Below are 15,971 nucleotides of genomic sequence, written 5' to 3'. Positions count from 1 at the left end.
CATTTCTCTGACGGCCAATTTAGCAAAGCTGTTTGAACAGCCTTAGAAGTTTCCATGTTGGGGCAGGCATCTGGTGCAGTGGTTCAGACACCACGACACCTGCAATCCATGTCAGAATGCCTGGGTTTAAATCCCCATTCCAATTCTGATCCAGCTTCCTGCAGGTGTACATCCTTGGAGGTAGCAAGTGACAGATTGGGTACTTGAGTCCCTGTCACCTGTGTGGGAGAAGATGGAGTTCCAGGCTCCTGGATTTGGCCTGGCCTAGCCCTAGTGTTGTGGGCATTTGGGGATGAACCTACAGATAGAGCAATCTCTCTTCCTCTATCTACCTTTCAAATATAAATAAACAAATAAACATTTAAAAAAATCCATGCTATTTGAATTTGGAATTCTATTCCAGGACAGTCTTCATGGATTGCCCTGAGAATGCTTTCAATGTGATGGAAAATTTTACAAGTTTAAAAGAGTTGTATGTTATATTCCTGACCTGGGGTGGAATTTTGTATGTGGGAAGGGACTGTAGTGATGAGGAAAAATTTGAGTTCCAACAAATATATGCACACTTTTTTTTTTTAAGTTTTTTTAACTTTTATTTAGTAGATATAAATTTCCAAAGTATAGTTTATGGATTACAATGGTTTCCCCCCATAACTTCAATCCCACCCACAACCTTCCCATCTCCACCTCCCTCTCCCATTCCATTCACATCAAGATTCATTTTCAATTATCATTATATATAGACGGTAGATTTAGTATATATTAAGTAAAGATTTCAACAGTTTGCACCCACACAGAAACACAAAGTGCCAAATACTGTTTGAGCACTAGTCATATCATTAATTCACATTGAACTATACATTAAGCACAGATCCTACATGGGGAGTAAGTGCACAGTGACTCCTGTTGTTGACTTAACAAATTGACACTCTTGTTTAAGGCGTCAGCAATCTCCCCAGGCTCTAGTCATGAGTTGCCAAGACCATGGAAGCCCCATGAGCTTGCCGACTTTGATCTTATTTAAACAAGGCCATAGTCAAAGTGGAAGTTCTCTCCTCCCTTCAGAGAAAAATGCCTCCTTTTTTGATAGTCCATTATTTCCACTGGGATCTCACCCACAGAGATCTTTCATTTAGGTTTTGTTTTTTTTGTTTGTTTTTTGTTTTTTGTTTTTTTTTTGCCAGAGTGTCTTGGCTTTCCATGCATAAAATACTCTCATGGGCTCTTCAGCCAGATCTGAATGCCTTAAGGGCTGATACCGAGGCCAGAGTGCTGTTTAGGACATCTGCCATTCCATGAGTCTGCTGTGTATCCCACTTCCCATGTTGGATCGTTCTCTCCCTTTTTTATTCTATCAGTGAGTATTAGCAGACACTAGTCTTGTTTATGTGATCCCTTTGACTCTTAGACCTATCATTATGATTTATTGTGACATGAAATTGATCACGTGGACTAGTGAGGTGGCACTGGTACATGCAACCTTGATGGGATTGTATTGGAATCCCCTGGCACATTTCTATTTCTCCTTGTCAGCTTGTGTCTTGGACATAGCAGGAAAAATTCCCTTAAAAATCTAATTGGCTAGCAAAGGTCTAGGAAAAAAGTGATTGAAATGATAGATGCCATGTGAATAAGATCAAAAACTAGAACTTTGCTGGGTGGATGGATAATGGCCAAAGGGAAGATGAATAAAGTTTTTTTTAAAGATTTATTTATCTATTTATTTATTTGAAAGGCAGTTACAAAGAGGCAGAGAGAGAGAGAGAGAGAGAGAGAGATCTTCCATCTCCTGGTTCACTCCCCAAATGGTTGCAACAGCCAGAGCTGGGCCAATCCAAAGCCAGGAGTTTCTTCTGGGTTTCCCATGTGGGTGCAGGGGTCCAACTACTTGGGCCATCTTCTGCTGGTTTCCCAGGCACATCAACAGAGAACTGGGATGGAAGTGGAGCAGCTAGGACTCTAAATGTTGCCGATATGGGATGCCAGTGCCAAAGGCAGAGGCTTTGCCCACTATGCCACAGCACTGGCCTGGAATAAAGTTTTAAGTAATGGTGATGTATAAGAGAAGGGAGAACCTGGACTTGGGTCACTAAATCATAGAAGAAACTGAAAACAACCAGTCCTTATTTCTTGCCTAACCATATGATCATCTAACAGAGATGAAAGGCAAAATACAAGGAAGCGATACTTTCCATGCCAGCACAAATGAAGTGAGAGACAAGCACCCAAACCGGGCAAAATCTGAGAATCTGGGTGGGTTTAAAAAGTGTGTTCTTGTGTTCGAACAGCTCCTGGGTCTGTGCCATGTGAGTTCTGAAACACCAGAGCCGAGAGTTAGAGATCAACCCGTGCTGCCGAGGACTGAGTTCTGGGGCTTCAGTCCCCTGGAGGGAGGCAGTGCTGGTCCAGGAACAGCCCCCAATTCCTGAGTGCAGAGGCTCGGGCCACTCTATCAACTTTGGCCTTGGTCCACACTGGTTTTCATTTGTGGCTCTGCACATGAACTTGGAGGCACCAATGAGCAATGGGGACTCAGGCTCCTTCCATCTTCTGTCAGGGTTGGGGTGTCTGAGAGATAGGGAGGAGGACCCTTGAAGATGCCCCTCCCCCTTGGTTCTTCCCAGCTTCAGAAGTAAGGAATACAGAACTTTAAAAAAAAAAAAAAAGAAAAAAAGAAAATAAAATTGCCAAGATGACAGAAGCCACAGCCACTTGGAGCGACTTAGCAGAAGCTTGGAGCCAGCAGACCGGCGTCGATTCACACGCCATAGTAATACAGAGTTTACTTAGCATGCTTATTCCTGACAGGGAGCTGGTGCCAAGATTTCAGGAATGGGATGCTTCCCAGAGAGGAGCAGGGAGAACTGGGCGGGCTTCTCGGCCGACTCTGGTGTGGGCATCACCTGTGGAGCAAGGCGGGGCAGCAGTCCTGCCGGGCATGGGAGCCACTCTTTACAGCGCTGACTCTGAGACTTGGGGGGTCAGGTCTGAATTGTTTCCTATCTCAGTGTTGCTCCGCTGCCCGTCCCAGGAAAGGCTGGTGCCCTCTCCAGGCTTCAAGATTTTGGATTGAAATGGAGTAAGGTGCTAAAGATGAAGAAAGGCAAATCTCTTACAGAGGCAGCGGGTCTACCCCATCTCCATAAAAGCAGACAGAGGAAATGAAACCACAACAATCCTTCTCCTTCTACTGATCCCTTCCCTGCTAAGCTCTGGAGGATGCAGGTCATTTTAGCCTCTTGGCTCCGCTTTCGCTTCTCCTTTCCCGTACACATCATGAAGCTGTTAGTTGGCCCTGAATGTACAAGTTGCCAGCCCTACCTGCAGGGAAAGAGACAGAGTGATGGCTGTGAGCACTCACAATTTAATGCCTTTTCACCTTGCCCTGTCACGTGCAGGTGAGGGAAGACAGCCTGGGGACAGATGAATCCCATGGAAGGACACAGAGTCAGGCAGGTGAATGCAGAGACATGCTGTCTGCTGTCTTCCTTCCTCACTCTGATAACAGGGCAGTTGGCAGCACCTGGAGACGCTGGGTTTCACCACAGCATCATCCAGACTCCCAGGTAACTTATGGACTCCTGGGTTTCAGACTGATGAGCTTTGTTTACAAGGCAGTAAAGTGAGGTGGTTAGTAAGGCAACAAATTACAGAGGCCTCTTGTCCACAGCATCCTGTACCACACTTTTGTCATTGCTACAGTGAGCACTCCTTGTGTGTCAGAGAGGGTCTAGGGACATCTCATTATGCGTTATCCCATGAGAGCCTGGGGTAGCAGGTACTGTCCTTGGTCCCACTTTACCTTTGAGGAAACTTGCCCAAGGTCACAAATGGCAGAGCAAGGATTCAGCCTAGGGAGCCAGGGTCCATGGATACCATTGACCAAGCTACACCATCTCATGCATGAAAATTTCTGGATCCTAGCACATGTTCAAAATTCTAAGCTGGCAAGAGAGGCAGCAACAATAGCAGAAGCACTAGCTAAATTGCATAGGTGTAAGTGATGGGACTGGGGCCCAAGGTGGGTATGTAACTTGCACAACACCTGATTTGCTAAGTAGGAAAACCAGGATTTGAACCCAGTAGTCAGGGTGTATGGACAGAGCTTGGCATGCAGTAAGTGCTCAATTGATTTTAGCTGTTGGTGTTTATTTTCATCTTTGTGCAGGTAAGAGTTGTAAAATGATGTAAGAGACAGGTTTGCCACAGAGTATTTGATCCAGATCTTCACAAAGGGCGTCTCAGCTAGCCTTTGGCTTCAAGAGACAAAGAATGATTGTTCATGGGATCTGAATTTCTGGAATAAAGCCTGGGAATGTGAACTTTTTTATTTTTTATTTTATCTGGCTTATTACAAAGGATACAGATGAACAACCAGATGGAAGAGAGGCAGAGCAAGGTATGAGGCAAGGAGCTCCCATTTTCTTTCTAGAACTTCGGCATTCAGCTATCTGAAAGCCCCAGACTGTGGATTCTTAACAAGATCCTCAGGTGATTCTTATGCTCACTAAACTCTGAGAACCAAAGAATCAAGGCCTTGATAGCTTAAACCCACAGTCACCAGGCAGAGAGCGGAAGAACTAGGGTTGGCACCCAGAATGCCTTGCGAGAGTCAGCTACACATAGAGGTGCTGCTGAGTGCCTAGGGCTGTGACCCAGAACTTGTGTGAAGTGTAACGCATCACAGCAGCTCATTTGCACATGTAATATCTCCTGTCTCCCTTAAAAACACTGAACACTATGTTAATTACAGTGACAGAAATTTACATCCTGGGAACTTTCACTCCACTTCTTTCAAAGAACACCACGAGGGTTTTTGCACAACTGAGGCTGACAGCTTGTAAGGAACACAGAGGACTGACCTTAGTGGGTGGCTGTCTTTGCCCCTGAACTTGGCCAGATGACTTGTGCCCTTGGCTTGGGAAATGCAGAGAACACTGTGACCTGGCATCACTGAAATTTCAGTCTGCTTGAGTGGACTCTGGGAGACAGGTCCAGCCCACCTATACAAAGAGCCTGATTCTGGTCAGCCAAGGATTATCTAAATTATGTTTTCTTATTGAGCCAGGCAGAGGACTGAAGGCAGATCAGTCTTCAGTTTCAGCTCTTTGATAATTATGGTGATGGTAATGATGACTTATACAGAATGACAAACGGACAGAATAATGTATTCATGTCATTAGAAATACAGATATTATGAAAATACACATTAAATATGACCTTCTCTCTTTCCACCAGCCCCTAGATAGCTTCACTTGTTAATTATGCAGATCATGTTTGACTTCATAGAATTGGGTGTTATTTAAATTCAATTATTGTGAGGTTAACATCTTCTTTCTAGTACCAGTTGAGTAAATTTAGAGGCAGTTAGAGGCAATAGGTGCATTTGTCTTATACCAGTTAAATTACAGGGGGAAAAGCACTGCAGGAATAAAATAATTATTGTGGAAATGAAAAGCACAGTCTAGAGGGTTTGGTTGGGGTCTGTTTGTTTTTCTTTGTCTTTATTTATTTTTTGCATTCCTTTTTTTTTTTTTTGAGATGATGAGCAGATAGGAGGGAAAAGTTTCCATAAAGATGGAGGTTCATTGTGTGTGTGTGTGATTGGTGTGTATGAGTGTGTGTGTGCGTGTCTGTTTATGAAAGGAAGGTGCTGGCATGAGAATAGAGCTAGAAATAATTATGTGGTTAATTGGATTTAGTGTGGATAACTTCATCTCATTAAGACATCACATCTCTTTTTTTTCTTGGTAATGGAGTTTTTTCTTTTTAAAATCAGATTATCTCGCAACAATCCCTCATTTCCTTCTTGCAGTGTTGCCACAGTTTCTTAAAGCCAAGATTTGGCCCTGGCATCATTGAAAGAGGAAGTGGGAAGCCTGGGGCTGACCTGGCTGGGACAGGGGGCATGTCTGGTGCCATGGATGGGTGGGGGAGCTCAGAGTGTGGCAGGAAAAGACCCCAACCAGAACAAAAGAGCTGTCCATACCCTGTCTGACACAATGTGCAGAAAATTCAGAATGGTTGGTCTTTGAACAGCAATGGATTCTAGGGCCATGGGGGTTTTGGAGGTCATCTTGCTAACCAGCCTGCTTCCCACTGATAAGGGGAAAGTTACTTTATCATCCTCTAGGGCAGCCAGGAGTCACATGTTCCCCTAATTCATCTCTCCTCTGTAATCTTTGCTGGCAAGAAGGTCTTCATGATCAGTTATTTTTCTTCATCCTGATGCTGACACATTGATGCTGTGGAAGCACAGGTCTATAAAATCAAGAAATCATTGCCTGATGTACTGAAGGAAGAAGACACTGGAATCTTCTAGACTTTCCTAGTTTCTTCCTTCTATCCATTGGGTCCATTGTGCTCCTCCTTTGTCTTCCTCCACATCCCCACCCTTCTCCAGCAACCCAGACCTCAGCTACACAAATAGTCAGTCAATATCATGGACCAATTTGGTTGTGGCCATAAAGTTGTGAGGGCATGCTACTGGCAAACTTTACTGACAACTGCTCCCTCAGATATGGAGAGTCCAAGGAGTAACACAAAACAGTTCTTTACTTTCACCATCAAGTCAACCATTCATCATCATCATATAAACTACTGAGGATGGACACTGGGGAATCCACTTTCTTGGTCACTCCTCCTTGTTCTCCTTCACAAACCCAGTGGACTTTTCCCACTGTTAATCCCATTTCTCCCCACCCCAACACACTCAGGTTCCAGCTCCACCCTGGAGGAAAGGTTCTGATTTTAAGGCTTTAGATCCCATGAATCTTCACAGTGGACAATCTACAAGGCAACTGAAACTTCCTCCGGTGATATGTGGGTACTTAAAAGTTCATAGAAAAATAGAATTAAAGGATAAGTTTGTTTTGGTACAAAAACTTTTGAAATCCTTGCATATTTTTTTTTCATAATATGTGTTCTCCATGAACTTTATAAAGATCTCATGTATAGACTCCATCTTGGAGAAAACTTTGATGGACTGCTAGGCTTACCACAATCTCTGTCACTTTGTCTTAACAAATGTCTCTTCCTCATCAGGAGTGGGGGTGTGAAGAAGTGAGAGGAAAGTAAAACCCTACCCTGTCCTCCCACCCACACATACACACATCAGTTAATGCTGGTGAACACTGCCTGGAACCAGGTTCAGAGGAGAAGGGTACGGGGAAAGCATACTAGGGTTTCTGTCTTTGTGATTATATCTCAATGGGATGTCTTGGTATTGGGACTGGAAAGGTTAGACCTTGATGGACAGGCTGCCACGGGTAGGAGCAGGGACTGGTGTAGAGATAATCTAGATGAATTAGAGGAAACCTGTTGGACAGAACTGGGTTCAGAGCCTCACTCTTCCATGACTAGAGCAAGGAGCAACCTCTCCGAGTGGGTGTCTTCATCCGAGAAATGGGGCTAGCTTCACTTGGGTATTGAGGTAGTAGGTGACACAATGTCTATGAAAGTGTTTTGTCAGCCCCTGAAATGTTTGTATCCCTAAGATTACAAATAAAAAGAGAATGTTACAGAAAAGAGGAAGAAAGGAAGGGAAGAATTTGGTCAACATTTGCAGTAGGTGAGAGAGTGGCCTTAGAGACAAGGAGCTCTGCCATAACCACAATATAATTCCTCACATGTTAGCCAGCACTTACTGAGAACTTACTATGTGCTAGGCACGGAGCTAAATATCCTCCTGCAATGTCATAGATGAGCCACCTTATTTTGATGGAAAACACCCCTGATGCTGCCTGCAGTCATACTTGATTTATCATCACTCCAAAACTCCCCCAGAAGACTACTTTATACCAGTCCCCTGCCTCCAACATCTCTTCCCCTTCTTCACTCTCAATCCGTGACTTTTCTTCACATGTCACCTAGAAAATAAAAGAAATCCAGAGGAGAATTCGTCAAATCAATGGTCACTACTCAGTTCTCATTCAACACAGCTCCTCAGCAGCATGTGACAAGGTTCGCTGCTCCCTTCTTTGTGAAACACTGTCTTCTGAGGCTGCTGGAACATCAGCTCTCTTCCCACCTCACTGACCTTCCCTGCTCAGTCCCTTCTGCTGTTTCCTCCACGTTTCCTGACCTCTGGACATCGATGTGGTCCACAGATCAGCCTTGGTTTTCTTTCCTTTTCCTAACTACACTCACTGTTTGGCTATTTTATCCAGGCTCAGGGCTTCAAATACCAGTGACTCTCCAGTCTATATATTGAACTTAGACCTCCTGCTAAACTCCAGATTAGCCTGCAATGCATTACTTATTTGACATCTCTACATGATCTGATAGGCATTTCAGAATGGACATTTCCAAACCTCAGCTCCTGATCTTCCCTCCAAAACCTGCTGCTCCTTCAGTTTTCCCCATCTCAAGGAAAGGCAACTTCCCATTCTTCTCATTGTTCAGGTCAAAAGTAGCATCATCCTTGACTTTCCTGCTTCTCTGATGTGCCACATCCAATCCATTAACAAATAGTAATGTCTGTGTCTTTCACATATATGCAGAAACTGGCCATTTCTCAGGAATTTCACTGCGACCACACTGGTCCACAACATCTCACCACTCTCCTGGGTTATTGCAACAGCCTTCTGTCTCCCTGTGATGCCCTATTTGCCTCCAGCTTGTTCACAACAGAGCAGCCGGAGCATTCCTGTCAAACATAATCCAGTAATGCCACTGGAAGTAGATGAAAAGGTGGGCTTACAGGCAGAGAGCTGCTACAGCACTCTGCTCAAAATATTTAGGATTTCCATTTAATTCATGAACACATGCCCTTTTAAAAAAATTATTTATTTATTGAATCAAGATGTGATTGGAAGGGGAGAGGGAGTGGGAAAGGGGAGGGTTGTGGGTGGGAGGGAAGTTTTGGGAGGGGGAAGCCATTGTAACCCATAAGCTGTACTTTGGAAATTTATATTCATTAAATAAAAGTTTAATAAAAAATTATTTATTTATTTAGGAATAAAAATTTCATAAGTACTTTAGGAATATAGTTATTCTTCCCACCATACCCGCACTCCCACCTACTCTCTCACCCCTTGTCCTCTTCCCTCTCCCCTTCCCAGTCCAATTATCGATTAAAATTCATTTTCAATTAACTTTGTACACAGAAGATCAACTCTATGCCAAGTAAAGATTTCAACTATTTGCACACACACACATACACACAAAACTGAGAACAAGTTTTACAGTTAACTCTCATAATACAACTCGTTGAGGACAGAGGTCCTGCATGGGGAGTTAGCGCACAGTGATTCCTGTTGTTAATTTAACAATTAACACTCTTATGTATGATGTCAGTGACTGCCCGAGGCTCTTGACATGAGCTGCCCAGCCTATGGAAGCCTTTTGAATTCACAAACTCTGTCAGTATTTAGACAAGGCCATAAGCAAAGTGGAAGTTCTCTCCTCCCTTTGTTTTTTTTAAGATGTATTTATGTATTTGAAAGGCAGAGTTACACAGAGAGAGGAAAGGCAGAGAGAGAGAGTGGTGAACCAGGTCCGCTGGTTCACTTCCCAGATGGCCGAAATGGCCGGAGCTGTGCCAATCTGAAGCCAGGAGCCAGGAACTTCTTCCAGGTCTCCCAAGCGGGTGCAGGGGCCCAAGCACTTGGGCCATCTTCTTTTTTTTTTTTGGACAGGCAGAGTGGACAGTAGAGGGAGACAGAGAGAAAGGTCTTCCTTTTTGCCGTTGGTTCACCCTCCAATGGCCGCCGCAGTAGGCGCGCTGCGGCCGGCACCGCGCTGATCCGATGGCAGGAGCCAGGTGCTTCTCCTGGTCTCCCATGGGGTGCAGGGCCCAAGAACTTGGGCCATCCTCCACTGCACTCCCAGGCCACAGCAGAGAGCTGGCCTGGAAGAGGGGCAACCGGGACAGGATTGGTGCCCCGACCGGGACTAGAACCCGGTGTGCCGGCGCCACAAGGTGGAGGATTAGCTTACTGAGCCACGGCGCCGGCCTGGGCCATCTTCTACTGCTATCCCAGGCCATAGCAGAGAGCTGGACTGGAAGTGGAGCAACTGGGTCTCGAATGGAGACCCGGCGCCCATATGGGATGCTGACGCTTCAGGCCAGGGCATTAACCCACTGTGCCACAGCGCCAACCCCATCTCTCCTCCCTTTGGAGAAAAGTACATCCTTCTTTGATGGCCACTTCTTTCTGCTGGGGTCTTGCTCACAGAGATCCTTCATGTAGAACATTTTTTGCCACAGTGTCTTGGCTTTCCAGAATGCATGTCCTTAAAATGATCCACAGCCTTTTCTGATCTGTCCCCTCACCTTTTGATCTCATTATATCTCCTGCCTTACCTCTACTTCCCTTCCTCTCACTTGCTCTACCCTCCATACACTACCCTTTTGTGTGTCTCTAGAACAGAGAAGGCATGATTCTGCCCCAAGGCCTTTGAACTTGGTGTTCCCTCTGCCCAAAATGCTCAATCTCCAGATATATGCATGGCTTGCTCCTTCACCTTCCTCAGTCTTCACTCGAATGTCCCCATTGTGTGAAGCCTTCCACAGTCACCCTATTTAGAGTGTGGACTTTCCTCCTCTCACACATTCCATTTCTTTTTTTCCTGCATAGCACATGATAGCACCTTAGGTACTTACTTTATTCATTAATCTTATTTATTGTCTTTCTCTACTAGAGAATTCTAGTCTGTTCTAACCACTGCTTTATCACCTAGAACAGAGCCTGGAACATAGCAGATGAATATTTAACGAATAAGGGAATTTTGAAACAAGGCCCAGAGAGATTCAACAACTTGTCTAGGGTCACACATACTGTACAAACCTGGATGTACCTGAGTCTATCTAGGATTAGAATGCAATCTCCTAACTACCATATTAGTCTCAATAAAACACACCCCTAAACTGCATGCCAAAAAGGCAGTGTTTCTATTGGCTCCTTTGTTCTGATTTCCCAGAACTGCAAACTCTGCCGTGGTCTGGGGCTGTTCTTGCTAGACTAGGTTTTGTTTATTTCTTTGTGCTCAGTGCCAGGGGTGCCTGGTGCCTGTGTGAGTACAATGGGAAGTCTTTGGCTTATTTACCACTGCCATGGCAACCAGGTAGCTTAAGGACTTCAGAAGCAAGACCTTCTGATTGAAAGAGAACTGGGGGTGGGGGGAATGAAGCAAGCCTAGAATAAGCAAGGAAATCTATGAATGGATAAACAACCAGAGTCTTGCTCCACCATTTGCAGTGCCATTGGCAGTGAGGAGAACCATCCTACTCTCTCTGCCTCCTACCGATCAGTCACAGCCAAAGGCTAGAGGATTACCCTGTCCTGCTTCCTTCGTCCAGCGTGATCCACTTACCCTACTTGCCTCATCCTGGGGGCTTCTCTCTTCCTCTGTACAGTATCTCCAGATAAGAAGGTCCTCCCAATGCTCTCAGTGTCCCCATGTAAGACAGGGGACAGTCCTGGAGTAGAAGTCAATAAAACTCTTCTGATCCCTTGACCCAGAAGGGCAGACTCTCTCACAATCTCTCACAATCCGGACTCTGTGGCTCAGCTGACCCTTTTCTTAAGGCGTTTGTTCCCTTCCTTACCTACCTGACCTACTTTAGAGTGACAGTGAGAAAACAAAACAGAGTCGTAGTAGAAAGAATGGTGACCTTAAAGTTCTTACAGAAATGTTATTAGAATTGTAATGTTCTGTGAAGAGGTCTTACAGTGGAAGGCACTGGCTCTGACACTCTGCACGCATGATTTAATTTAATCCTTACAACTGCCTTTGGGGGGTTCAGAGCCACCTGCAATGCAAAGATGAAGAAATGGAGCCTCAGGCAGGTTAAGAGGCTTGGCTAAGTTTGTACAGCAGCAAGCAATGAAGAGGCATGCAAAACCCAAAGTGTCTGCTTCCAAAAGCCATGTGTTCAACCACTCCCCTACAGTATCCCTTGGAGGCCAGAGGATTAGAGAAAATCCCATTTTTTCTTGTCTTGGTCATTCCCACAGCGGTCTCTGGCCCCAGAGCTCCAAGCAGATCATCGAGGAAGTGTCAGGTGCCTTTTGCATTTAATGAGCCCCTTTGATCTGAGGAGTGTACTGAGCTCCGCAGACAAGATCATAGTAAGTCTCCCAGGCCAAAGGCTAGTGAGTCTGGAGCTGGACCAGAGGGGCTGGTCCTTTCCCATCCCCTGGTGCCTGTCCAGTTAGTAAATGCCTTTCCTGGGCATGTCTGATGTGCCCGGTTCCATGGGGTATGTAGGAACAGCCCAAATCCCAGAGGATTTGAAGATGACTGGGTGCCAAGCTGTGGGTGGTGCTTCAGGGACAGAAGCAGGTTTGTAGCTAGTGGTCATGGCGGGTGGGTGTAGAGAGGAGGGGACAGATGACTCACAGCACAGGTGCTGGGGGTCAGCAGGAACGGAGGGGCAGAAGGCAGAGAGCAGGTGTGGTGGGGCTCAGAGTCCGACATCAAAAAAGAACGGGCTTTACATTCCAGCCATGTGTGGCCTTGGGGTAGCCATTAAACCTTTCTCTTCAATAGGGATCTTTCTCGCACGGAGAGATTTTTACCAGGAGTGGGGCCGGTTGGGGGTGTCCATCGCGGTTTCCACTTTCCACCTTTTTATTATTTTTTTAAATTTTAATTTTTAATTAGTTTTTAACAGATTCAATGTGATTTGTAGATACAATTCTAAGAACATGACATTCCCTTTCTCCCTCCCTCCCACCATCCTTCCTTCTCCCATTCCTTTTTTATTTTTATTTTTTAAGTTTTGGGGATAACATATTTTAAATCTACATTAGTAAAAAGGCTTAATACTTCACCGAATAGGGGTCTTTTTGCTTCTTACTATTTTAGCTTTAACGCTTTACTGCAAGGATCATTTTACATCTAACCTGGATCTGCATGGCTGCTGGGGTGTTTCCCCTTCTCTTGCTCTTACCCTGGTTACAGCTCTTTAGAAGTCTTGAACACTGAAAGATAATGGTCCTCCTCCCAAATGCCCATAAAATTATACCAAATCGTAAAATGCAAAACTTGCATGAATGCCGAGGTTAAAATAGCTTCTCTCTGGATTTTTATTCCCCTGAAGTCCTGGATCACCTCTTTCACTGAAGTTAGCCTTTTCTAGCAGGTTCGGTGTCCTTGCCTCCTAAGATTTCTAGTGCCAGCAGCGAGTCTGGGGTCGTCCAGCCTCAAGGGCACGTGGGGTGGGGGTGGGGAACAAGGAGCTCCAGGGGGAGCAGCACGCCCCTGGCCCTTTGGTCCCTTAGCCAGGCCCTGGGACCAGGCCAGGTCATGCTCCCCGCCACGTCCAGAGCCAAGATAGAGGGCCCGAGGCACATTCGCCGTTGTGCCCCAGCCAGCCGCGCTTCCTGCCACGTCTCATACCTGCCTCCCGGAGCGCAGTCCTCACTGGGCTCTGTAGCTCCGTGGCTCTGCACAGTTGCCAGGGACCGGAAGTAATGTCTCTTACCTGATCGGCAATTCGACACGGCTGCTTAACAACCCGATTAATCAAACCCAGCTCGTCCTGTTAGAATTAATGAGCCCAGGAAATGCTGCCGTGAATAATGAGGGCTTTTGCCCCTCCCCCAGCGCCTCTCCCCATTCACCCCCTCCGGTGTCCTTCTCAGAGCTGCAAGTACAGCAGCTAGGAAACACGGAGGGGCCTTAGGCCCTGCTGGGCGTGCTGCTCATCTCCGGTGCACCACAGCTGCCCCACCTGGAGCCCAGAGGCTGGCCATGTTCTGGAGCAGCAAAACCTCTGGCTCGTCACACAGATATTCGTGCATTTAGCTGTCAGATTTGGACTGAGTGTCAAACTGTATCAGGCCCTGTGCCAGGTGCTAGGGATGCAACAATGGATAAGATGTTGTCCTTATGAGAGGGTCGTAGTGTGAGTGCCATAACAGGGAACATGGGAAGGGCCTGGAGATGCAGGGAAGGGACCCTGCCAATAGGAGGGAACGTCAAACAGTTCACAGAGGAGCACACATTTCGTGCAGTGGTTAAGATACTGAGCAATATGCCTGCAGCCCACATCAGAGTGCCTGGTTTGAGTCCTGGCTCCTCTGCTTCTGATCCACCTTCCTGCTGTTGTGCATCCTGGGAGGCAGTGGATGATTGCCCCAGTACTTGTGTTCCTGCCACCCATGTAGGAAACCCAGATGGAGTTCCAGGCTCCTGGCTTCAGTCTGGCCCAGCTCCAGCTAATGCAGGCATTTGAAAAAGAGTGAACCAGCAAATGGAGATCTCTCTCTGTCTCTCTGCCTTTCCAATAGAGTGAAAATATGTAAATAATAACTTCAAGATTGGGGGCCAGCGCTGTGGTGCAACGGGTTAACGCCCTGGCCTGAAGCGCCAGCATCATCATATGGGCACCGGGTCTCGGTTCGAGACTCGGCCGCTCCACTTCCAATCCAGCTCTCTGCTATGGCCTGGGATAGCAGTAGAAGATGGCCCAAGTGCTTGGACCCCTGCACCTGCATGGGAGACCCAGAAGAAACTGGCTCCTGGCTTCAAATTGGCACATTTCCTGCAGTTGCAGCCAATTGGGGAGTGAACCATCAGATGGAAGACCTCTTTCTCTTTCTCTCCACCTCTCCTCTCTCTGTGTAAATTTGACTTTCAAATAAATAAATAAATCTTAAAAAAAAAAACCTTCCAGATAAAAGTACATGGAAAGTGGAATTAATTAAGTAAGTTTATTTTGGTACAAACAATTTTGAAATCCATGCATAATTTCTCATAGTATGCATTTTCATCAACTTTTTGAAGATCCCTCATGGACTTGTTGTTAACTTTGGCTACTGGGAGGTTTCACATAGAGAGTTCCCCTAGGTTCTCACATCTATAGCTGGCTGCAGCTGGTGGTCCTGTCCCTCTCGCCTTGGTCTGGGCCCTCCAACCCACCCTCGTCTCCAACAGCTGACATCTGTCACTTGTGTTGCTCGTCTAGCCCCAAGGGCATTTGAGTTTGTGACTCCCAGCTGAGTGTTTCCACAGAAGCTTGTCAAGCCTGACACCCACTTTAGACAGCAGAGGGTTTCCACGGAAACCAGCCCACTCCAGCAGACACACTAGGACTGGAGCCATGCAGGGAAGGCCATCCCGTGTCTTCCCAGCTAGGAGCGGGGCGGAGTGGGGGTGGGAGGAGGGACTCAGAACTGTTAGTTGATCTGACTGATGTTGCTTGGCTCCCAGACTGTGGCCTGGTCAGGTGGCCCAGACCAGTTCCCTTGTCGCCACCCACCCACCAGATCGCTCTGGGCTCAGATCTGACCACCTTCTGCCTCTCTCCCTGTAGGGGGAGCTGTTGAGTCCATGTCGCTGTGATGGCTCTGTCAAGTGCACGCACCAGCCGTGCCTCATCAAGTGGATCAGTGAGCGGGGCTGCTGGAGCTGCGAGCTGTGCTACTACAAGTACCATGTCATCGCCATAAGCACAAAGAATCCTCTGCAGGTACAACCACTGGCTCTCCGCGGACATTCGAAGCTTCTGGGAGAAGCTGGTGTGGTCTGGGTGGGTGAGCACTGTGGGCAGCATGCAGGCAGGAGGGGACGAAAGAACTTTATTTTCCATCAAGGCCCAGCAAAAAGGGGGAGCAATAGGACACACAGAGAGAAGTAGATGCAGAGGAAAAGAAGGGTGGGGAATCAGATGCAAGAGAGAGAATGAGTGAGTGGAGGAATGAGTGAGTGAGTAGATGAGGAAAGCGAAGGAAGGAGGAGGGACAGAAGAAAAGAAAAGTAAGGGAAGAAAGAAAGGAGGGAGATGTGGAGGGAATCAGGTGGTGATGGTGGGGGTGGGGCCTTGGCTTGGAGGAGTAGCCCTGAAATGCAGGGGTGGGGGTGGAGAGCAGAAGGACCAGAGAGACGTAGAGTAGGGCATGGAGGGAAAGCAGAGGGTGGGGGCAGTGAGCAGGAGGGCTGAGCTAAAGGGAAGGGCAAAAGGGAAGAAATCAGGAGAGCAGACTCAACAGCCCTTGCCACACCTTCAGGGGTGTGTGATG

The 15,971-nt window shown here is 46.7% G+C and overlaps 1 protein-coding gene across 1 annotated transcript in view; it reads left to right on the top strand.

Moving 5' to 3' along the window:
• Window positions 1–15,971, top strand: part of MARCHF4 (membrane associated ring-CH-type finger 4) — a 118,038-nt gene that overhangs the window by 75,333 nt on the left and 26,734 nt on the right. The window contains exon 2 of the mRNA XM_062201851.1: window positions 15,266–15,421. Coding sequence (XP_062057835.1) covers window positions 15,266–15,421 — 156 coding nt within the window. The remainder of the gene's footprint in view (window positions 1–15,265; window positions 15,422–15,971) is intronic.

Source organism: Lepus europaeus, chromosome 1, assembly GCF_033115175.1.
Source record: "Lepus europaeus isolate LE1 chromosome 1, mLepTim1.pri, whole genome shotgun sequence".
Classification (NCBI taxonomy): Eukaryota; Metazoa; Chordata; class Mammalia; order Lagomorpha; family Leporidae; genus Lepus; species Lepus europaeus.
Note: the sequence above shows the minus strand (reverse complement) of the source record. Positions and strands in the feature narration are given on the sequence as shown.